Source organism: Aedes aegypti, chromosome 1 (genome assembly GCF_002204515.2).
Source record: "Aedes aegypti strain LVP_AGWG chromosome 1, AaegL5.0 Primary Assembly, whole genome shotgun sequence".
Taxonomy (NCBI): domain Eukaryota; kingdom Metazoa; phylum Arthropoda; class Insecta; order Diptera; family Culicidae; genus Aedes; species Aedes aegypti.
Window position 1 is genome coordinate 53,276,792 of NC_035107.1, and position 23,695 is coordinate 53,300,486.

General features: G+C 35.6%; 1 protein-coding gene and 1 long non-coding RNA gene across 2 annotated transcripts in view; one reads left to right on the forward strand and one right to left on the reverse strand.

Annotated features, from left to right (window-relative positions):
• Positions 1-3,538: 3,538 nt before the first annotated feature.
• LOC5570647 lies at positions 3,539-15,842 on the reverse strand. Its single transcript, XR_002501476.1, has 2 exons — positions 15,010-15,842; positions 3,539-3,715 (listed from the first exon to the last, which is right to left on the reverse strand). It is a non-coding gene; the product is annotated as an uncharacterized LOC5570647 (long non-coding RNA).
• Positions 15,843-16,390: 548 nt separating this feature from the next.
• Positions 16,391-23,695, forward strand: part of LOC5570650 (AP-3 complex subunit delta) — a 41,982-nt gene continuing 34,677 nt past the window's right edge. Inside the window, exon 1 of the mRNA XM_001659195.2 lies at positions 16,391-17,398. Within this exon, the coding sequence (XP_001659245.1) occupies positions 16,937-17,398 (462 nt within the window). The 5' untranslated portion in view covers positions 16,391-16,936. The remainder of the gene's footprint in view (positions 17,399-23,695) is intronic.

The window sequence follows — 23,695 nt, forward strand, 5'->3', positions numbered from 1 at the left end:
CCACCTTGTCAACGTCCATTGCATCCATGCCTAGTATGTCATGACGTACAGCTTTGGTGATCTCCACTGACTTTTTAATTCGATAGTCCAAGCTCCTCATGTTTCTCGACGAGATTGGGGATAAATTCAAAGTTTCATTAATACTGTTGAATTTTTCCACGTTGTAGGGGCCTAGTAATTCATCCGCTGATGGGACGGATGGCAAAGATGAACAGGACGGGACTGCTTCTGAAATATACAATAATGTCGAATTAATATATTGATATGGGTTCTATATAAACAATCATTGTCGTTTAATGTGCTGCAAAATAAATTTATCTTACCTAGCATTTCATTGGAGGCCTGACCGCTTGTTGGTGGTTGTGGATTTTGATTCACTTCGCCTCCACTCGAACGTCGTTTTTTCTTAGGCGGACTTCTGTGGAGCCTGATCACTAAGCGACATGACTCACAAATATACATAGTTTCATCAAGCTGATGACTATATCCCATAGCACGTATGTGTTCGATCATTGTTGGTGACAAGTTTCGCAACTGGCTTCGCCTGCACTTAGGATTGTTTATACCGGCGCAACATCTCGAAATTTTAATGCGCGATAAATCTTGTTGATCCATCTTTAACTTCTTTTCACAAATGACTTAGATAAAATGAAAAGAGTTTTATTGACATCAAGCTTAAATAGTTATATGCATAGGTAGAACGACAATTATAAGTTAAATACCTATCTTTCTATACACTCACGCGGTGATTGTTGAGTAGCTCAGGTCGTTAACGGACATTTTAGGTAGATAACAATACAAACATTATTTCTTATTCATCTGGCTTGTAACGCAGGTACGTTTAGTAGTATTTTCTAGAAGAAAATTTAATGGGGTATGGATCAGGTTGTTCCTTTTCAATGTTTGCAATCTTTCGAACCATAAAAATCCGTCGGATTGTTAGACGGAGTTGATTTTCTCATAGGCTGAGGCGAAATCCATAGATTGCCTTCATTTCGTTTTTTAACTATTCTCAATAAAAAATACAATTTATTTCTGATTCAAACTCATTTATCACTTGAAAACACGATCATATTTGACGGTTTAGAACAAAATCTTTGAAAAAAATTCAGTTTTGGACTTGAAAAATTCGTTGTTAGAAAAACTTTTTTCCCTTAGATATGCCCAATTTGCAATGTATGGACGACTTTTAGTAAATTTGATTACGAAACTTTTTGCTTAAGGATGATCAAAATCTGAAATGGCCATTTTTTTAAATCGACTCTTAAGTTTTGAATCAAATTTTTTTCAGTATAGAAAATGTGTTTTTATTTTTTCAACATGTTTTTCTAAAACGTCAGGAAATTTCACGACAGTCCCCCATACAACACTTTTTTGTAGGTCTTACCGTTTTCGAGTTATACGGGTTTATAAAAAAAAGTAAAAAAAAACTTTGGGACTTAAAAAATTCGATGTTAGAAAAACTTTTTTCCCTAAAATATGCCCAATTTGCAATGTATGGACGACTTTTAGTAAATTTAATTACGAAACTTTTTGCTTAAGGACATATCCCCATGAGTACCAAAATGACCTCTAATATGGCACCTTACTTCCCCCTTCGCTTTCCGCTCCCTCCTCCCACACTTCTCTCAGTGTTTTGGAGAGCGATCACAAAAAATGGTTATTTGAAGTTACTAACCTTATTGTAGAGCGGTGGTTTCTTAACTGAAAGCATTTCATAATATGTTTTTCACAAATCACCAGTTTTTGAATGCAAATACGTAGTTATTGCTGTGATTTGTGTTGTAAAATACCATGCACTTCCGAATCACTTCTTCTTCACGCACCGAGATATTGTTTGCTGGTTTTTCGGTGCCCGTTCAAAAATTCACTTTTAATCGTATTTCTACTCACCATAGCAATTCAAAAATCTAATGCGATACTTGAAACACTTTGATTATTCACGCACAATGCTCCTGGGAGCAATAAATCACTTATATTGATCAATTTGTGCTCAAAAACAGCACCGGGACGCGAATTCACTGAGCCAACATTGTTTATGATTCTCACTGATTGGAAGTGATGCCACTTTTTATGTTTGCAATTAGAATGGTTTGGATATTCATACACTTGCTACAACCACGTATTTTACAATTTCAAAATACTCAAAAGGTGTACAATGTTACAAGTGTTGCAAAACATTTTTATGCGTGAGAAAAACAATGTACGACGCAATTTAACAGCAAAAATGAATATAAGATATTATACAGTACAATTGACTGTAGAATTCAAATGCATACTGATGGCAACTTTCTCCGTCCGTGAGAAGCGAGAGAAGAGAGGAGAAAACTGCCAAAAATAGTAAACAACACACGCATGGTGTGAAAAATGCTTATTATTTTGGTCAAAAAAACATGTTTTCACTACCAAATGAAATAAATTGTGATTTTGAGTTTTTATGAAGTTATTGATGAATTCATATCGACAATAATACCTTTGTATGAAACGTGTGCAAGTAACACTACCTACATAATTTTGTTGGTGGAGGTATACATGGAAGATGATGATTTATTTTTGGCCGACGTACATAACATTGTGCTCCGCCTTGTTGAGTGGCTCGAGAGGGTGCTTTAGCGGGTGGCTCGAGTGGGTGGCAACATTATGTTTACGTGCTCAATGAACCTTCACCTTAAGGATGATCAAAATCTGAAATGGCCGTTTTTTTAAATCGACTTTAAAGTTTTGAATTTTTTTTTTTCAGTGTAGAAAATGTGTTTTTATTTTTTCAATATTTTTCTCTAAAACGTCAGGAAATTTCACGACATTCCCCCATACAACACTTTTTTGTAGGTCTTACCGTTTTCGAGTTATACTGGTTTATAAAAAAAGTAAAAATAAAAACTGACCCTTTCCAAATGTTAGTCTAGATCGATTTTGAAAAAACAAAGTATGTAAAGTATCTTAGTTTCACAGTCTTCACACCCAGAAAGTTTCATTGAATTCTGAAGGGGTGCTGCCAATCCCTTTGTCGAGTTGGCGTGAAATCCGTCATTCATATACACAGCAAAAAAAGTTGTTGAATATTACATCGAAACTGCTGCAACCAAGTCATTCCCTCGGTTGTGTAACATTACACAGCCCAACGTACTCGAGGGCTGTTGGTGTAATAAATACGACCGATGTAATTTTTCCGATGTAATAGTTTCAACGTACACAATACGATGTAATCGATGCGATGTAATATGAAAACTATGTAATCTAATCGATTTAGGAGGGAGAGGCGATCACAAATTCTGCTCAATGGTTGATTAAATTGCTTTCTAATTCGTTTTCAATCTTAAATCATATTTATGATTTAATTCGAGTATAACTCATGATTGAGTCGAGTGTTATATTTTTTTGAAAAATAATAGCAATTTAACCAACCATTGAGGAGAATTTTTTGATAAAAGTATAAAACATGTTGCAAACAAAAATATGAATACAGAGTCATGTAAATCATCAATTACTTTTTTTATTGCATTATTAATAAATCATTTATTAATTACATATTTTTATATTTTTCACTAAACAATTATTTAAAATATGGAACATAATGGCTTGGACGCTTCCGGTGATGAATTTGAGAAACTGTAGTGGATGAAACTCAAATCTTAAGGCAATCACGGATGTGTTAAGGTTCCCTTCGCAACCAGTAGAATAGTTCACAGAGCTCGATCATGTTTTTCGTACCGACCTAAAAAAAGAAATGAAAATATTGAATTATTTTATACATATTTATGATCGATAAGTTCATAGTATTAATGAAAGTATTATTATGTTAAATGAAGTTTCTATTCTAATATTTTTGAGGGCATGCACAAATAATGTCAAGCTCCGAGGGGATTGGAGGGGTCAGGCCTTGCGTGAGCCTTACAAAATTTTTAGAGGTCTTATGCAAAAAGTGTGACAAGAGGGGGCGGGAAGGGTGTCAAAAAAGTCCCATTTTAGTTTGACATAATATTCCATCCCTTAAATGAATATCTGTTTTTCAGGTCCTAAATTCTTGTTTTGAGGGTTATCTCAGATTGAAAGATTTTAACCTAGGAAATCGTTCTGCACCTGGAATTTTAGAAATTATTTAATCAGTTTCCTCGTCTTAAACATCTTGCATGAGGTGTTTTGCAGGAATCCCACTACTAATGACATAATGGTGGAATTTCCGGAGCGCTCTTCTAGCGAAAATAAACTTGAAAAGTTGGTTTGAATTTCAACATGATGATATTCCTCTTCACAATCTATTGATTATATTAGGTGATTTGCACAATACAGTACAATTTTCCTAACTCAATATTGAATATTGATAATATTGATAATGTTCAAATTTGTGGAATTTATACCGATTGGAAGAGATTTGAAACTTGTTAAGAGAATATCGGGGATTTCGTCCAAGAATTTCTGTAGACTAGAAATTCATTAAGAAATTTATCCGAGGATTTTCTCCATAAATTAGACTTTTTCAGAGAATTTATCTGGAGTTTTCTTTAAAAAAAATTTCTGGGGATTCACATAAGAAATATCAGCAAAAATTTCCTCATGAAGCTTCTACAAAAATTTCCTCCAGGAATTTTTCCAGGGATTTTCTCCAGAAATTCCTCCGAAGATTTCCTCCAGGGATTCCTCTGGGGATGTCGCTCAAGAACTTCTTCGATGATTTTCTCTAGGAATTTCTCATGGGATTTTCGTTCAGATATTCTTCCTAAGATTTTCTCCGGGGATTTTATTAAGAAATTTCTCCGATGATTTCATCGGGGGAATTCCAGGAACCCAAAAGTTATATATGAATATTCGCATCAGGAATTTCTGCAGGGATTTTGTCCAAAAATTTCTCTGAGAATTTCCTCCAGGAATTCCTCCGGGGATTTAATTACGGAATTCCTCCAGGGATGTTCTCCAAAAACTCCTTCGGGGATTTTTTCAGCAATTCATCCGGGGATTTCCTCCACGAATTTCTCTGTAAATTTTCACCATGAATTTCTACGGAGATTTGCTGCAGAAATTCCTCCGGGAATTTACACCAGGAATTCCTACAGGGATTTTCCTCCAAAGATAGTTTCCTCTAGCCATTTCGTCCAGAAATTCTTCCGGGGTTTTACTTCAGCGAATTTCTTCAAAAAATCTACTTGAGATTTCCACGAGGGAATTCTCTCAGGAATGCATTTTAAGATTTCCACCAGGATTTTTTTCAGAAATTCCTCCAGATATTTCTCATGAGATTGTCTTAAAAAATTATTCCGTCAATTCCTAGGAATTCCTCCTAGACTTTGGTTCAGAAACTTCTCAGGAGATTTCAGCCAGGATTTCCTCTTGAGATTTTCACCGAGAATTTCTACAGATATTTCTCCGGGGTTTACCTCTAGGATTTTGTCATGCACAAATATCTGCAGGAATTTCTTACAGTAATTCCTCCGGGATTCCCTCCAGGAATTTGCTTTAGAAATTTCTCCGGGATTTCCTCATGGAATTCCTCCAGGCATTTGCTCCAGGAATTCATCTGGAGATTTCCTCCAGAAATTTCTCTGGTGATTTTGTCCAAAAACTCCTCAGTCCTCTACAGTTTCTCCGGAAATTCCTCAATGAATTTCTTCAGAGTCTCTCTAGAAATTTCTTCGGAGTTCCTTCACGAATTCTTTCATAATGTTTGTCGTGAATTCTTTCTGAGCCCACCGGAAATTTCTTCAAATTTCTTCCGAGAATTCTACTGTAGTTACTACGGGAATCTCTCCGAAACTACATCGGGAATTCCTTTGGAGTTCCTTAATGGATTTTTACTTATTTCAGAATTCCTCCAGCAATTCCTAGGATTTCTTCCAGGAATTTCTCGAAGCTCCTGCAGTAATTCCTTTAAGGTCCTCCTGGATTTTATTCAGAGTTCCACCGGAATTCTTTCTATGGTTCCATCAGGAATTTCTCAGGAGTTTCTCTAAAAATTATTCCTCCTTCGGAGTCCCTGTAGCATTTTTTTAAGTCCTCCAAGATTTTCATCAGAGCACCTCATAGAATTTCTTCGGAGTTCCTCAGGGAATTCCCTCAGATTTCCTTTGACAATTTTTGGAGCTCCACCGGTAATTTCTTCCAGGGTTCCCCTTTTTTCGGAATTTCCACTAGGAATTCTTCACGAGTTACTTTGAAAAATTCCCTACATCTCCTCCGGGAATTCCTGCAGAGTTCCTCAGAAAATTTCTCAAGAGTTTCTCCGGGAATTTCCTGAAGACTTCCTCCAGAGTTCCTCGTATAATTCCTCAGGAGTACCTCTAGGAATTTTTTCACGTTCTTTAAGAAACTTTTCCTGATTTCCTCCGGAAATTTCTCTGGATTCCATCCAGCATTTCGTCAGAACTTCTTCTGAATTTCTACCAGGAATTCTAACAGAGTTCTTCCAGAAATTTCTCTGAAGTTCCTCAAGCTGTTGCTCTGGAGTTCATCCAGTAATTCCTGGAAAGTTTTTCCGACGCCCCATCGGGAATTCCTCCAGAGCTCCAATGGGAATCCCTCTGAATTTTCTTCATAGTTGCTTTTAGAATTTTTCCATAGTTCTCTCTGGAATTCCTCCAGAGTTCCACCAAGATTTTTTCCAGGTTTCCCTCATGAATTTCTCCGTAATTCTTTCAGCAATTATTCCGGAGTTTTTTTTTCGAAATTTCTCCAGAATTTCATCCGGAGCTCCTCCAGGAATACCTTAAGCGTTCCTCAAGGAATTCCTCCAAGATTTGCATCTGAGTTTCTCCAGGAATTCTTTTGGAGTTTTTCCAGTAATTCCTTTAGAGATCCTCCACAAATTCTTTCAAAACTTTTGCCAGAAATTCATTCGGCGTCCCAACGGTAATTCGTTAGGATTTCCTCCACAGAACCTGCATGAATTTTCCGGAGTTCCTCCAGAAATTCCTTTTGAAGATCCTCCAGAAATTTCTGCAGATTTTCTTCGGGATGTCCTCCATAGTTCCTTCAGAAATTTCTCCGGAGTGTCTCTGGAAATAATTCAGCAGTTCCTCCAGCAAATCCTACGGAGTTCCCCCAGAAATTTTTTGGAGGTTCTCCAAGAATTTCTTCAGAGTTCCACATAGATTTTCTTTGGAGCTCCACCGAAAATTGCTTCAAACTTTCGCCATAGTTCCTCCAGAAATGTTATTGAAATTCCTTTAGTAGTTCCTCAGAAATACTCCTAAGTCCACTCGCAATTTTTTTGGAGTTACTCCGAGAATTTTTCTACATCTTCAGTGAAATCCTTCAGAGTTGCTCCGGGAATTTCTCAAGAGTCCTAGAGTCCTCTGGAGTTTTTACTAGAATTCCTTTCTTCCCAAAATTCTCCTGGATTGCATCCAGTAATTCCTCGCAAGTTCAAACGGGAATTGCTCCGAAGTTGTTCCGCAGCAGCAGCTCTTCCACCTATCAATAAATGTCAGATGAAACATTCTAGCTTCCGGCAATAAACTTTAGAATTTTGCTGGTTCAATACTATTTGCTTATTTTTGTTGATCACATTCGAAATGGATAGAAGAAATACACACGGTACATGCACGTGCGGTTTGGTCTTTTTACTGGTCTACTTTTTTACTTTTTTTATTACTGAATATCATTTTTTGATAAAAATTTGAACCAAAAACTGGATCACCGATGAAGTTGCCCTTAGGGTTTAGAAAGGTAAACTTGTATACGAAATTGAAACTGATTACATCATGTTATAGAGGCATCATCATACAGCGGGATCAATGTATCCAACGAGTTAGGGGAAAGATCGAGTTACAGAAAATCGTGTAAAGGACAGTTGACTGGTAATTATTAAAATGGTTGAATATATTTTTTCGTCTTATCAAATAACGAAATTAGTGCTTCAACGATAAAACCATTGACTAATCAATCAAATCAATGTTAATAACTGAAAAAAATAAACAAGGGTATTAAAAAAATGTCTGAGCAATATAACTAGACCACCAGTTCAGTATAGAAAAAGCGTTTTCTAATACTCTTCAATACTTTTAGAACAGTATAAAAATTATAACACTAACTATCTTTTGATATTCTAAAATTATCTAAAATTGTTTTAATTTTTCTCGAAGCCTTCAGCCTAATATGTACAATATTTTATGGATACTCTGAAAATATACATTTTTTTTTAATTTTAACAATTTAATTCCAAAACTTTAAGAGACTGTTCATAAACTACGTGGTCATAAATGGAGGGAAGGGGTTTCTGGTCAAAAACTATGATCTATATAATTTTTTAAATATTTTGTATGAAGGGGGTGTGCTTGAAAATCAGAAAAAAAATATGACTGCGTGGTTTGTGGACAGTCCCTAATCTGCCGCAGATATTATATAATTTATGCCCCTATGAATTAGCGAAATAAAGACTCCTGTAATTACTTGAAAAGTTCCTTTCTAAATTTGGTCTAAAGATCTTGATAAATTTACTCATGGAAGTATTCTCGATTTTTTTTCTTGTGATTCTTTCAAATGTTTTGTTTTCAGAAAAAAATCTTTTTTTTTTGGAGATCCTTGCGATGTTATCTTGGATGTTATACAGGAGCCCTTAAAAAATACTTAAAGATTTTTTTTCTGGCATTTTGAAATTTCTTCTTATTTTCTCCAAGAGTTGCTTTTGAGTTCTTCCTGCAACTCCTTTGAAAACCTTTCTAAAAGTTCCATCAGTAGCTTCTCATCAATTCCTTCAAGAAGCAATTCATAAAATTCTTCAAGGAGCTCATACAATTGCTTCATTATTAATTATAACCAGATTTTTTGTAGAATTCCTATACAGTTCAGACTCGATTATCCGGAATATCATTTTTTTTCACATCCAGATAACCGAATCACTAGCAGAAAAATTAAAATCTGCTATGAAAGAACTTAAATACTATCGTTTTTCGTTGCTTTATTTAAATGATGCAGCGGCGTAACCAGGAACTTTTTTCTAGCTCTGTCTTAGAAACTAGAAAATATACACTCCCGTGCAAAAGTTCGGGTCCACCCCCTAAAAAACATACAAATGTCCATCTCTATGATAACACGTCTAATTGAAACTCTGTGGTAAATGGCATCTTCGAATGGCAATGAGTTAATCTTACTCAAAAGTATTTTGATTTTTTTTAAGACATTTGAAAAAATAACACTAATCAATGAATTATTTTGAAAAGCACTTGTAAAATTTTGGTGGACAAATCTGGAAACTATTAATTTAATTGATAAAATAGTTATTCAAGTCACCATAGAAAAAATGGGCTCACTAACGATGCGTGTAAACTGTTGCACGATGACTTGAATGACTGTTTTATCAATATTAAATTGTTTTCAGATGTTTCCGTCTAAATTTTGCTAGTGCTCTTCAAAGAATATAAAATTATGATTCCAAAGACGCATTGACCTTAGGTTGATCTAATGCTAAGAAGTTTTTTTTCAAATGTCTCAACTTTAACATAAATTTAACAGTAAATTGACCTCACAGACCATTTTGATAATAATAAGAGATTTAGAGTCTTTCCATAAAATAGCACTATTTTACCAAGCCTCTGAAAAGAGACCTACTATAAAGCCTGAAGGCCGAACTACACAACGCTTATTGAAAAAAATAGTTTAGTTCAAAAATCAAAACCCGACCAACCCGTCTTCATAATTTTTTTATAGATCTTTCTCCAACGATGACGATCGCTAACGATTCAAAACGAATCTATCGATCGCTATCGAACATCACTGACTGGTTGAGCGGGAAGGGTGCTTTACTGAAATCAAATCACATAAAAAGAGAATTCTCAAAGTTTGAGCCAAATTATTAAATACCTAGTGTAGAAAAATGTTTAGATTTGTTTAGAATTCCTCAAAAATATGTTTTTTTTTCATACTCTTAACCTTTATCAGTAATTTGTATATTGTTTTTATTTTTTTTGTGATAAAAATATTTGTACTATTATTATGAGTCTAACTTGATAATCACATACATACACATATTCAAAGAAAAACTTTTCTTCAACATATCAAAGATAATGATATCAGTAATAACATAGTCTTAAAAAAACTTTACCCATTTCCTGATCTATTCAGCTTCAGCAGAATAAGCTAATAATGCCGTTTCGCTCCAGAAAAGTAAGAAAATTCCTTGATCTCCCCCTATGCTTCATGAATATTTCTCAAATTCTGAATACACACTTAGATCAAATCACCGACTTCGGTAATCTCATTACCGAAATCTCAACAGCTGAATGGTCGGTAATCGATTCGGTAAACGAATAAATTACTGACCATTCGGTAATTTGCACGTTGGACCTCAGCTGTCAAAACTACCGAGTATTCGGTAAACGTTCACCGAAGATCTGTAGTTTCGGTGCACTGGATTTTTCTTCCGGAATAACACTTTTTTATTAGAAAATAAAACCAACGTAGACCTATATTTTACAATAGTTCACCTTTATTTTATCTTAAAATACTATAAACATGATTGGATAATCAGGGATCTAGCAGCATAGACCAAACCATGCAATGTTGCGGGGACTCGTGGGCTGTGGGAGAGCTGTGGTGAAGCAGCGGTCGTTGCATTCCTGTCGCAAATAAGTATGTCAGTCCACATATAAATCATTTTTGAGCTATTTCTCACTCACCTCTATCGTTTTTCCATGTCGAGTAAATATTTAGAGCACTGTTTGTACCGAAATAACTGAAACATGCACTCCACCAATAATTCAACGATGCCAGAAAAAAACATATAGGTAAATAATTAGACGCTGTCAGCCGAATTACTGATTTCGGTAATTTGACCCATAGTTTACCGAAACTTCAGTTATTTGTTTTACCGTTTTCGGTAATACTGAAAATTCACAGAAGGTTCGGTGATTTTTTTTACAGCTCAACAATATTTCACCGGAGACCGGTAATTTCACATCTGGTGGGCTGTCAAAAGCTCATAAATTACCGAAACTTCGGTACTTCTGTGAATTACAGATCTGTTTCGGTGAATTTATTTACCGAACTCTCACTCTCTGTTTGAGTGTGTAGAGTATGCTCACTTGACGTGAATGTTTTATTTCTCTGAAACTTTCAACGTTCTCAAATAATTCAAACTCTTTATATAACTTATTTTTATTTCTTCAAAAATCTAACGCTTTTGAAATTCCTTCATGTTTGACAATAGTTTCTAACAATTCTTAAATATTCGTAGATAATCCAAATTTTTAGCAAAAAAAATATTGAAAAACCAAAACATTCGCAAAACAATATGCACCATTTATGATCCCCAAAGGAACATCGGAATATCTTCCAAACCAGATCACCAATGATTAATATCGACACGGATTCCTATACTAGAAAAGTTGTCTGGGAACTTGTGAAAAAATGGTGCAAAAATATTGAAAAACAAAAAAAGTTATAACGATTTGAATTTTTATTTTGCGGCAAAAAATGAAGCTGCCGGTAGAGGGATTAAATATGCCCAAACACATATGTATTAGTTCTTCTAGATATTTTGAGCGTACTCAAATAATTCATGAACATTTGTAAAATTTTCAAGATTTGATAAAAAATCCTATAATGAAATTCTTAATATTCAACAATAATCAACTTTATTTCTCCAGCAATTCAAAAATCTTTAGAGCATAAAAACGCGTCAAACTTTCTTAGAAACCATTAGTCTATATGAGTCATTTCTAAGTATTTTATGTTTTTCCCAGTAATCCTACAAATGCTCAACATACATATTTTGTTGTTAATAGTAAAATCACAGAGAAACAGACGTAACACTTAGAACAAATCGCGATCTAAATCATAGTCGCGAAAACTTGTACGCCCAATGCTAAAAACACTGTAGTTGGCCGATGGACCAACAGGTGGCGGTAGTGTGTAAACGTCAAACACGAACAAAAACGACGCGAGCGCTGCGGGTAGTCGATTGACCACCTACCCAATATTTGAATTGAGCGTTAAAAAGTTGGTCGATGGACAGCGATGAGAGTGTGACGTCTGTTTGTCTGTGGTAAAATATTAATCTTAAAATATACCAAAAATCATCTACTGTAATCCACATATCCACACACATGTAGAAAATTGTCAGCCAACTTGTAGAATTTCCTTCACATTATTTTTTGAAAATTTACAAATGCGATTGCAATGCAATTTTGTTCAATAATTTTTAATTGCAAGTTCACTGATTGCGACATATTGAAATTGAAAAAAAAATAACTGTCTTTTTTTGTAAAACAAAACATTCAAATGCACTTGAATACATGTTAGTGTTACTTAGACGTAGCATTGCATTACAATTGACGAATAAAAGTTAGGTTAGACAATTTGGAAGTTAAATTAGCTAATTCTGACTTGCTGTCGCCTAAATGACGAAATTCTAATAAAAAAAAACTTTTTTCCTGCAATTTCATCACAACTGTTGTCTGGCAAACGCCAATTTTGAGTTTGCAAAATTTAACCTCACTCGTATCTGTCTATTAATGAATGGCATTTGCTCATTGCAATATGAACATAATTCAATAAACTAATGATCACTAGAGATTTTGTTTGTCTTTCTGTCGTTACCTCCCAACTGACACAGAGACTGGGATACACCTATATAAAAAAGTTATTGAAAAATCTTAAAGTCTTAAATATGTTTCACGCAAACATAAATTGTCAGAGCTAAAAATTAGCTTAAGTTACCCTCAAACTAGGTTTTTAATTTTTTTAGATACCTGCATCAATTTTGTTTTGTCACAATATCACATTTAACTTTCGAATTTGGCGAAGAAAATATTTGGCATGGTAGAAATAACCTACTAGTAATTGTTTGCAATCAAATTTACCAAAATACGGAGAATGCTGTGCACCCACTAGAATTCATAGGAAATTCTGAAAAATTCCGGAAATATGTTTAAAAAACTGCTCTTTACATCTAAATTCACATAATTGTTCCACAAATCAACAATGTTTATAATGGCCAACCCATCTTCTGCTAAGAATGCTTTCAAAATTATACACAAGACATGGTCCATAACTGGTTCCTGCCGAAATTCTTGATCTCTCGTTGGATTTAAGCGAGGCTCTTTATGATATCTAGCTAAAAATACATTTGATGCCTGGCTTGCAAAAAAATGATGACAACACCAAACAATCATCTTCTTAGGAATTCATTAAAATCTGATCAAGGATCTTTAAAGTACCCATCAAAAAGCTTTCCATAAATTCATCTGCAGAATAACATACACAATTTCATCAGGAATTTCACTTTGTCATAGATCACGGATTAATCAGTTGTAATCCAAACAAGGCTTTTTCAAAAATCCGTATCATTTCCACCAAAAAGAAATTTTGAATGAATATGTCCAAAATTCCATTTACCACTAAGATCTCTCAAGAAATTTCCCAAAAATTTATCAGATCAGGTTTTCACTAACCGTTAGTAATTTGATTAAAATTTGCTAATACAAAAACAGTCAAATTTCTTCCATTAAAAATCGTGTTTACAATGCACGAACTCTATTCAGTGATTATCCTAAAAACTTTTATTTAGGATTCCTGAAAGGATGTCATCTAAACATTGCCAAGAATCTCAATAAAAATTCTTAAGGCGGCATCCACAAATTACGTAACGCTCTAGGGGGAGGGCGGGAGTAGGCCCAAGCGTTACGATTCATACAAAAATTTGAAATTTTCCATACAAAAAGCATTACGGAGAGGGGGTCAAAAATGTCCAAGTTTAGCGTTACGTAATAAATAGACGCTGCCTAAAGCATCTCAATAAGAATCTATATCTCTTGCAACTCAGTCCTGCATGGCAAAATTCTCTAGTACTTTTCCCGGTGTGTTCTACAATTTCCCATAAATGTCACGGGTAATTGTAATTCCCAGGTTTGCTTTTCTCCGATAATCGGACACCCTTCGTATGGCGGACACGAAGATACTCTATGACCTGGGAAGTGGTGAAAAAATCCATCCTTAGCTTCGAACCCATCAACCTCAGCATGGTCTTGCTGAATAGCTGCGCTTGTACCACAACGGCTGTTTGTGTCCAATCTATATTTTAATCAATCTTTTATCTACAATAATTGAATTTTGATTATCAACGGTAGATGTGATCTTCCGCACGGTGGCTAACCCGTTTTTAACAGAAAGGGAGGCCTTCCTTAGCCTAGTGGTTAATGTTCGCGACTACAAAGCTAAGCCATGCTGCAGGTGTCGATTCCCGGTCGGACCAGGATCTTTTCGTAAAAGGAAATTTTCTTGACTTACCTGGGCATACAGGGTGTTCGTAAATTATCCGAACAACAAAATATGGGAAAGATGATCTCACATTTAAAACGATAAAAAATCATTGATTGTGTACCTTTTTTAATGCATCCGTATGTTGACACAAAATAGAATTTCAAATAATTAAGAAATAATTGCTTCTTTCTGAGATAGGCAAATTTTAATTTTTCAGAGACGTTATTCCTGAGGGCCGCTAGTCATTTTTGAGATGTTTTCTCCCTAAAATCTGAAATAGATTAATCCAAATTTTCTATTACTGTTCGAAGTAATCTACAGTTCCTTGGCTTCAAGTTAGGCTGGAAATAGTTCAAATCCTGTGAGTTCTATGGACTTTTATCTTCCATCAAATAGATCGAAAAACGGCTCTCTCTAAGACCTTTCAACACTTTTGTCTTGGTTTTACAAATATTTGAAATCGGAAATGTGTGAAACTTACTGCTAAAGAATATAATAGGTCAATGTATTATACCGTGCAAGAATACTGAAATTATTCCGCTTAATTGCATAGAACCATGCCTTTGAAGTTTGTACGGATAATTTGCGGACACCCTGTAGAATAACATCGTACTTGCCATATGATATATATAAGAATGCGAAAATGGAAACTTTGGCAAAGAAAGCTCTCAGTTAATAACTGTGGAAGTGCTCATAAGAACACTAATCCGAGTAGAAGGCTCTGTCCCAGTGGGGACCTAATGCTAAAAAGAAGAAAAAACAAAAGAAAGGTAAATATATCTTAAAGATTAAGAGCTGTTTATCTATATTTATAGTTACTTGTTTCACCGTAGTCGCCGATCCAATAATAAATCGAGCTCTCCCGCGTTTTATGCTCCACTCCGTTGCAGTTCCTTTGCGGATGACCTGGTACATTGTTTGCGTGCCGTGTAGGTTGGTGGATGCAGGAGTTGTGGTTCTATTTGCAAATCCGGAGGAAAACCGGATCCTCTTTCCAACATCAAAAGGGAGACCACCGGGAACGAACTTCTCATGTTGTGAACGATTGCTTCGGCGATCTCCTTTCCGGATTCCGACCATTGGCATCAGGAATCGCTGGTCGACGATGTTCATCCCAAGCACTGCTCGGTAGGACCGTAGGACTCTTTTTTTGCGGGCACTTCCAAACATTGCAAATTTGCGGGAGGATTTGTTCCGCTTGGATTTTTTTCAACATTTTTATTTCACTACACTACAATTGCATCGGTTACGAACAACTCGTAAGATTTATAAAAACACTATTTTTCACAGTTTCAAATAAGATTTCCGGAGTTTTCCTGACGTTAAATCCGAACGAAAAAAACGCGATCACGGATTGCTGCCACTCCGGCCATCTTGAATCACCGAGCCTGTTTTGGTTGGGGGCAGTGTTGCGAGATGTATCATTGCATTGGTGTTGAATGCAAAATGACATCGAAACTGTGTAATATCACTCAACTAAGTTGGAACGACTTGGTTGCAGCTGTTTCTGTGTAATATTGGATTAGTTTAGATCTGATTATTACACAACTTCAATGTGATGAAAAATGGAAATGTTGATTCTGTGTAATTTCAAGGCGATGTAATATAACATCAAAAAGATGCTATATTGTATATCAAATAAGCGGTTACATCGGAATTTTTATACATCGACATGAATTACGTCGATGCGGATTACATTATTTTTTGCTGTGTAGACTCTGCTAGTCACCTTTATCAAACAGAAGAGAGGATGGATACAGAGAAATCGATCACGTTACTTACGTCCTTATTCTAGCACACGCTAGATATTAAAACTAAAAGGAACAGTAATAACTAACCTATACTAACCTTCAGTTGGCTTCCAGAGTTCTCTGCCTTATCAACGAATGCTGCGCAATTTCTTCTAAATCTTGTTTCAATGAGAACATTTCAAATGTGACATTAGCGTTAATTTCACAAAATTACAAGTTCAAATTAAATTTTAAAAATAAGCGAGCTGTTTTACGTTTTCCGCTTGAGCGCACTTCGCACCATTTCGCGCCAAAAACTACAGTGTTGCCGCTGTAAATCGAACAGCACAAAATTTCTTTCATCACCCCCCGGTTCCCAACGATTCGTCGAATCTTTCGTCGATTGTTTTCCTTTCACCGCGGGCCCGAAGCCAAAAATCGACGAAACCAGTCTGTCATCCGCGGGCGTCGCGACGCCAGTGCAGCAGCTTTGACACATCAGCTCACTCATCTTTCACATATCGAATCGAACAGCCAAAAAACGCGAAGAAAAAAGTGCATCGTCTGTGTCGTCCGCGAAATAAAATCGAATCGTTCGCGTCTCGAGTGTCGGGAAGAAGTAATTTCGCTGCATTGCACCACCGAAAGTAGTTGGGGAATGCGATATTGACCAAACGGAAACAGGATGACGTGCTGATCCGGAGAAAGGGGCAGGATTGGCAGAGGGAAAATAGTGTTTCAGGAGTGTGTTGTTATCTTTGGGTAGATGTGGCGAAAGTTAAGCTAGCTGCTGTTGGCTTAGCATAGGGCTCCGCTGGCCCCTCTTTCTTCACTCTTGAGTCAAGAGTCTTGGTTTAGCGGAACGCGCGAAGGCGAAGAGAAGAAGAAGAAACTAGGGACCAACTTTGCGTACTAATCAGGGCGCTTCTGCCGGAGGATTTTTGGATTTGTGGGGGGCGACAACTCCCACGCAGCTCGTCCCCAGCTGTTGTCCCGCGGAGAACCATTCCACCAGGATGGCCCTCAAGAAGGTCAAAGGCAACTTCGAGCGGATGTTCGACAAGAATCTGACCGATTTGGTCCGGGGGATCCGCAACAACAAGGACAATGAGGCCAAATACATCGCCCAGTGCATGGAAGAGATCAAGCAGGAACTGCGCCAGGACAATGTCAACGTGAAGGCCAATGCCGTGGCCAAGCTGACCTATCTGCAGATGTGCGGGTACGACATCTCCTGGGCCGGGTTCAACATCATCGAGGTGATGAGCTCGAATCGGTTCACGTGCAAGCGGATCGGGTATTTGGCGGCGAGCCAGTGCTTCCATCCGGACAGCGAGCTGCTCATGCTAACCACCAATATGGTGCGGAAGGACCTGAGCTCGACCAATCAGTACGACGCCGGGGTGGCGCTTTCCGGGCTGAGTTGCTTTATTTCGGCGGATCTCTCGCGGGATTTGGCGAATGACATCATGACGCTGGTGAGAATCGATAGTAATTTTCATATTACAGGGCTGGTAACGACTGGGTGTCTCAAAACTATGTAGGAACTTTATGAAACCTCATGCCTCATAAAGAGATCAAACTAAAAATACGATAATTTTAGATATTTGATCGATGTTTTTGTTTGTAGTGTTGATTAGAAGTTAAATGAATTTCAAAGCAATTGTGTAGCTTCTACTAGAAAAATCAGATTGATTATCTGTTGATCTACAGTCACCCCACGCAGTTGAATCACCCACAATTTATGAATCAGCTGATTTCAAAAGACAAAATTATTATCAAACTTATCATAAAACATCACAGAATCATTTTTACTGACAAGCAACATATAGTTTTCAGCCATTTCAAGGCTTTTTATCTAAGTAAAATAGCTCTTGATCGCGGTATGAACCAACAATACTACTAAATTATTTTTCTAGCTATTTGGGCTGTATTTTTGGCCAACTTTGTAAGCCGTATGCCTATTGACGCCAAGCTAGAAACGACGTTTTAAAGTTTGTATCAAAGATTTTTTAAAGAGATTGAGCGCTAGACAATATTTACGGTTTCAATAAACATAGCTATGAGAGATAAATGCGTATTTATACGGATTTGGATAAGCTTTTTGAGTAAAATACTTAATTAATAAATTGTGGGAAATATACACACCAGTCACAATTTATGAATCGTTCAAACTACTAGTACATAGTCTTTTTTAAAATGATTTTAAGTATCAAATAATTTCCAATATAAAATTTTGTTACGGGAGAGCAAAAGTGGTTTGGGACCGATAATAAACTACGATTTTTTTTTTACGAAGTAATAGGAATTCACACTTAAAAAAATAAAAATCAGAGGTCATGAAGTATCGTTAACATTCATGTAGCCGATTTTTTCACGTGCGTAATGTGTCACCATATAATCACCATATAATATTGGTTTCCTCACACTGAGAAAAAATACAAGACAAGATCGTGTGTTTTACTTATGAATTTGCGCAATGAAGAAAGAAGAAATTTGGTAGAAGAACTCTGCCCATAACTGCATAACAGTCACATTCGACATTTTTGACAAATTGGAGTTAATACCATGGAGAGTCATCAAATAATAAATACTTTTGATCAACTTACTAAAATCTGTGAGATTGTTCTAGAAAATTCGAAAAAAAAAATACCAAGTTGTTTTGTCACATTGGCAATTGTAACCGCATAACAGTCACATTGAGATTATACTTGAGCCTCATAATGTAGTAGCAACGAAATTTCTATCAGAATTATTTTCTGACTATTCACCCAATATGCGATATGAGTTGTACAAAATTTCAGCCTCAAATAAGCTCTTTTGAATTCTTAATGATTTTTTTTTTGAAATTTTAGTTTCCTCCCATACTGCAGTAAAATGCAAACTTGGTATCCCATTTACTCAATGCCAACTTTTGTCGAATGTTACAAATATGCAGTTATGGGCAGAACTCTTGTTCCCCAAAATATGGATTCAAGACTCCTCTGCTTGTCGCAAGCTCACTTGAATTTCTTTTCAAACGAGTGAGTCAGCAACAAGCAGGCGCTGCAAATCCATGATTTGGGAAGCCCGGCAGGGTGTCGACTACCTGGAAAAACCTGGAAAGTCAGGGAATGTCAGGGAATTCAATTTTTGACCTGGAAAGTCAGGGAAAGTCAGGGAATTTCACTTGAGGTCAGGGAAAAAATATCAATACTACAACATCAAACGAGTTGATTGTCTGAAATGATATTGTCAGGCTAAGTCAGCAATATGATATATGGAATAAAGAGGGTAATGAATCTTTCAAAATTGCAGTTAACCATTGAGGAAATGCTCTTATGCATAATAGAGTAAACTGTACTTTACTGCTTTAGAATTCAAATTTTCTGAATTGAAAAGCATCAACAGTACTCTCCGTACAACTTCTTCTAAATTGGCGTGGATTGCTTTAAAAATATTTTGTTGTTAAGTTTCCTAGATCAACTAATTTCCTAGTTTGGCGCATTTAGCACAAAATCTTGAAAAAAAAATGCATTTCACTACATCACATTGTATCAATCCTTACAAGTTTGCTCAAAATATCGAGTAAAACTTGTGAAACTAAGTATAGAGAAAAACCAATAAGGATTCTCGTATTTAAGTAATGATGAATAAAATCCGTATCTCAAAATTTTAGGATCACAAATCTGATGAATCAAACAATAATTTATTTGAAAAAAAAAATGGTTGCTGGCTGGTGGTGATCAATCGATCGTTTTTTCAACTCTTAACACTGTTTGGTTTTCTAGTTTTGTGTTCCTGATGATGGTACAATTTTTCGGTTCAATGTTCTGCATGAGAAAATAAAAAAAAATGTCGAAAGTACGTATGTTTCAGATATTAGGATATGGACAGGATATTTCATGTTTTGTTTGTTCCAAGTTTTTTTTCTGAAAATAGTTTGTTCAGATAGTTCCGCCTTTCTTCAGGATTTTTATCAGGAGCTTTCTTATAGATATGACCAGTTTTTTTTTCTTACGATATACCCAGGAGATACTCTAGAAATTCTGAGGATGCCTCTCCAAATTTCTTGATTTATTTTAATCCAGAACATTATTGAAAAGCAGAAATTTCAGGAATATTGTTTGAAATAATCTTCTCAACAAGCTGTTGAGAACCCAACCCATCAAATTTTCAACGCGAATGGTTGTCAGGTTCTCTAGATCTGTGAGCTTGAAAATTCGAAATTTGGCTTTGTTGATAATCATCTTAAATTGAAGATACAACGAAGCCACATCTCAAATTTTCGAGAGCATAAATCTCGTGGACCAAGTAATCGTTCGCTCTACGAATTGGATTGATTGATCATCATCAACGTGTGACCAATCGATAGGCGTTATTCATATCGGAATCCTTAAATCATACCTAAAATAAATTACATGTAACTAATCATCGAGAAGCATTATTAAAAATATTCTAAGAAAAAAAAGAATACATTTTGGGAAAAACTCTATGTGATTCCTGAAAAATATCTTTAGACGTATTCTTGAAACAATTCTGAAAAATCCAAATTCTATTCTTGGAGAAATTCAAGATTGAAAGAAATACTCTAACAGTTTTTAGAAAACCCTGGAGATAAGGAGTTTTTAGGGGAAATCGTCATGGTAAAGTGTTGAAGGATTATCTGTAAAATTATGTTCAAGAATTTCAAGAGGAATTTCTGAGAAATCTATGTGGAATTTCTTGAAGCCATTCTCCAAAAAAGTTTTTTGGCATTGGCTAGAATTTTACCTAGAAAAAGTAATAGCCAAATTTCATGATAAATTTCTTGCACTTAAAAAGCATGGTGGATGATCGTAATAGTGTTGCTTCTTATATAAGGAAGTTGTAATAAGGTATAATCAGGAAAGGGTCCAGAATTGTCGTTTATGCCTGAAATTTGTGAAATTATATTTGAGGTAGTTCAGTAGCCGAGTACATCTTTGATCAATTGCTCAGTTTAATCATATCAACTTGAATAAACGCTAGAAAATGTTATCTGACAAATATATTTCAGTAAAGTAATAGCTTTTCTTCAGTTTATTCATACGACCTTTTTTGGATATGTATCTTTCTTAAGTAATCCAATTGGATAACTAATTTTGGTTCAAATTAATTAATTGAGTGGCCTGGAATTTTTCTGGAAAACGACTGGAAGGTCAGGGAAAGTCAGGGAATTTTATTTTCAATATTGAGTCGACACCCTGCCCGGGATTAGCACATTCCATTTGATTCGAAATTGAAAACTAGGAAAATCTGTTAATGGAATCCGATTTTTTTTCTAAATCATACATTATGTTCCATGTTTTTATAAAAGGTAGAATCCTCTTATATCGGACCACTTTACAAATAAAAGAAAAATCGAATACACGAATTTCCATCTAACACTTCCAGCTTCAAAATTTGTTTCTTCTCTTTGGAAGCATGGTGATGACTGTCGTTCGACACAAGGTCTAACCGCAATTAAGTTCGCTATGGGTTGATCACAAACAATTTTGAAGTTTTGAACATGGAAATCGATAGCAAAGCTCATAGATTTCATCATCCAACTTGAACATGATAATCATGACACAAGCTAATCATAAGCAAACCATACAGAATCCGTGTTGGGTGATGATCTATGCGTCCATAGGTTGACGCATACGAATCTGAAGAAAAATCTTCGGGAACTTATGTGGAAAAATATAGAATCCCTGTTATCGGATGATACATCAATCCATGAAGCAAAACAAAGGAATTTGGATTTGTGTAATACACACGAAAATTGCAAGAAAATCACAGCAAATCGATATGGACGTTCATGAATCGATCCATAATTTTAACCCCTCTACCGGCAGCTTCATTTTTTATCACAAAATAAATATTCAAATCGTTATAACTTTTTAGTTTTTCAATATTTTCACACCATTTTTTCAGAAGTTCTCAAACATCTCTTCTAGTTTAGAAATCCGTGTCGATATTAATTATTGGTGATCTGATTTTTAAGATATTTCGATGTTCCTTGGGGGACCGACATTTTCCATATAAAATGTTTTTGGCGGCCATTTTGTTTTTGATAAATTTATCAAAAAAATAAAATGTGGGCTACATAATACCAGGTAATAAGGAGCTACTCTGAAAAAATCACACAAACCGGTTCTGTATTCTTGGAAATATCTGAAAATTACGATATGATGTTTTTTGAAGTTTTTAAGATCTTTATTTGGCCAGCGTGGTTCCAGAAATCTAAATGCTCATTACTTAAAGACGGCTGCACCAAATTACTTCATTTTTTCACAACATACTCTCATTAATGTTTTGCTCCGAAGAATAAATATTTGAATAAGATTAAAATTCTGTAGCCTGATAAATTAATTGGGGGTTCTAGTTACGTGTCGGTCCCCCAAGGAATTTTGGAATATCTTCAAAACCAGATGACCAATGATCAATATCAACACAAATCCTAAAACTAGAAGAGTTTTTTGATAACTTGTGAAAAAATGGTGCAAAAATATTGAAAAACAAAATAGTTATAACGATTTGAATTTGAATTTTGCGGTAAAAAATGAAGCTGCCGGTAGAGGGGTTTAGCACACAGATCAAACGTGTAGATTTTTATCAGTGCAGTAAAGGCAGTCGAAGAGTCAAGCATTTACTAGTTCATGTAGATCTAATGATTGTATAATTACATTACCTGCCCAGTGCCGGATTTAGGCATCGGAGGGCCCGGGTCAGATTTCTCGACAGGGACCCATGGTACAAAATGAGCGGGAAACGCTTTTTGTATGACAGTTTAGTATTATGAAAAAAGAATATCTGAAGAACATTGGCGTAAATACGGGGGGGCTATGGGGGGCTTAGACCCCCCTAGAAAAGTTCAAGCCCCCCCTAGAAAATTTTTACTCTCATGCTAAGTATTCGCTTTACTTTAGAGGTTTTTTTAATCAGAAGGGTCAAGCCCCCTCTAGATTTGAGTTCAAGTTACGCTAATGCTGAAGAACTCAATTTTCCACTTTACCCACATCATTCTCACAATCAAGTCCAAAATTAAAAATGTTCCAGTTTAAATCAAGACCATATGGAGATATGGAAAACAATTGCAAAGATTATATTGATATATTTTATTCAATTTTGCTGCAGATATTTCCATACAATAAACTTGAACAATAGTCGTTATCTCATCTCATTTTCTACCTTTATTGTTAGAAAAAAATATCAGATATTCAACTAGCCTTTGCGAACAAGGAGCAAATGTTTTTAGAAAAGCATTTGCCCTCTTGGCACCCCCCTAAATCCGGGCCTGTACCTGCCATAATTCTCCAAATAAACATGATCCACAAGCATATTAATCGAAAAATTCATGCAGATTCTTGAAATACTTGGTTCCGGTTCACCCCCGGATATAATTAACGTTTATCGAGGCAGTGTCCTAATAAACATATGAACTATATAGCATTTAATTGCATAATAATTGAAAGTATACAACTGATTCATAAATCGTGTTCACATTGATTCATATTTGTGGACAACTTTTTTGCCGATTCATAAATTGTGGTTTTAGACAATGTTCAAATAAGTGAAAATTTCAAATGTTTTCAACAATTTTAATAACAACATTGTGCACGAACTACAAGTTTATACCTCTCTTTACCATTCGGCATTGATTTCATAAAAAAATATTGTTTATTTTGCTCTCTATAATTTTTCAAATTTAAGCAGAGCCTTAAATGATTCATAACTGTGGGACCAGTGTATTCTGGTCAAACTACTACATAAAACGGCTATTATTCATTAGC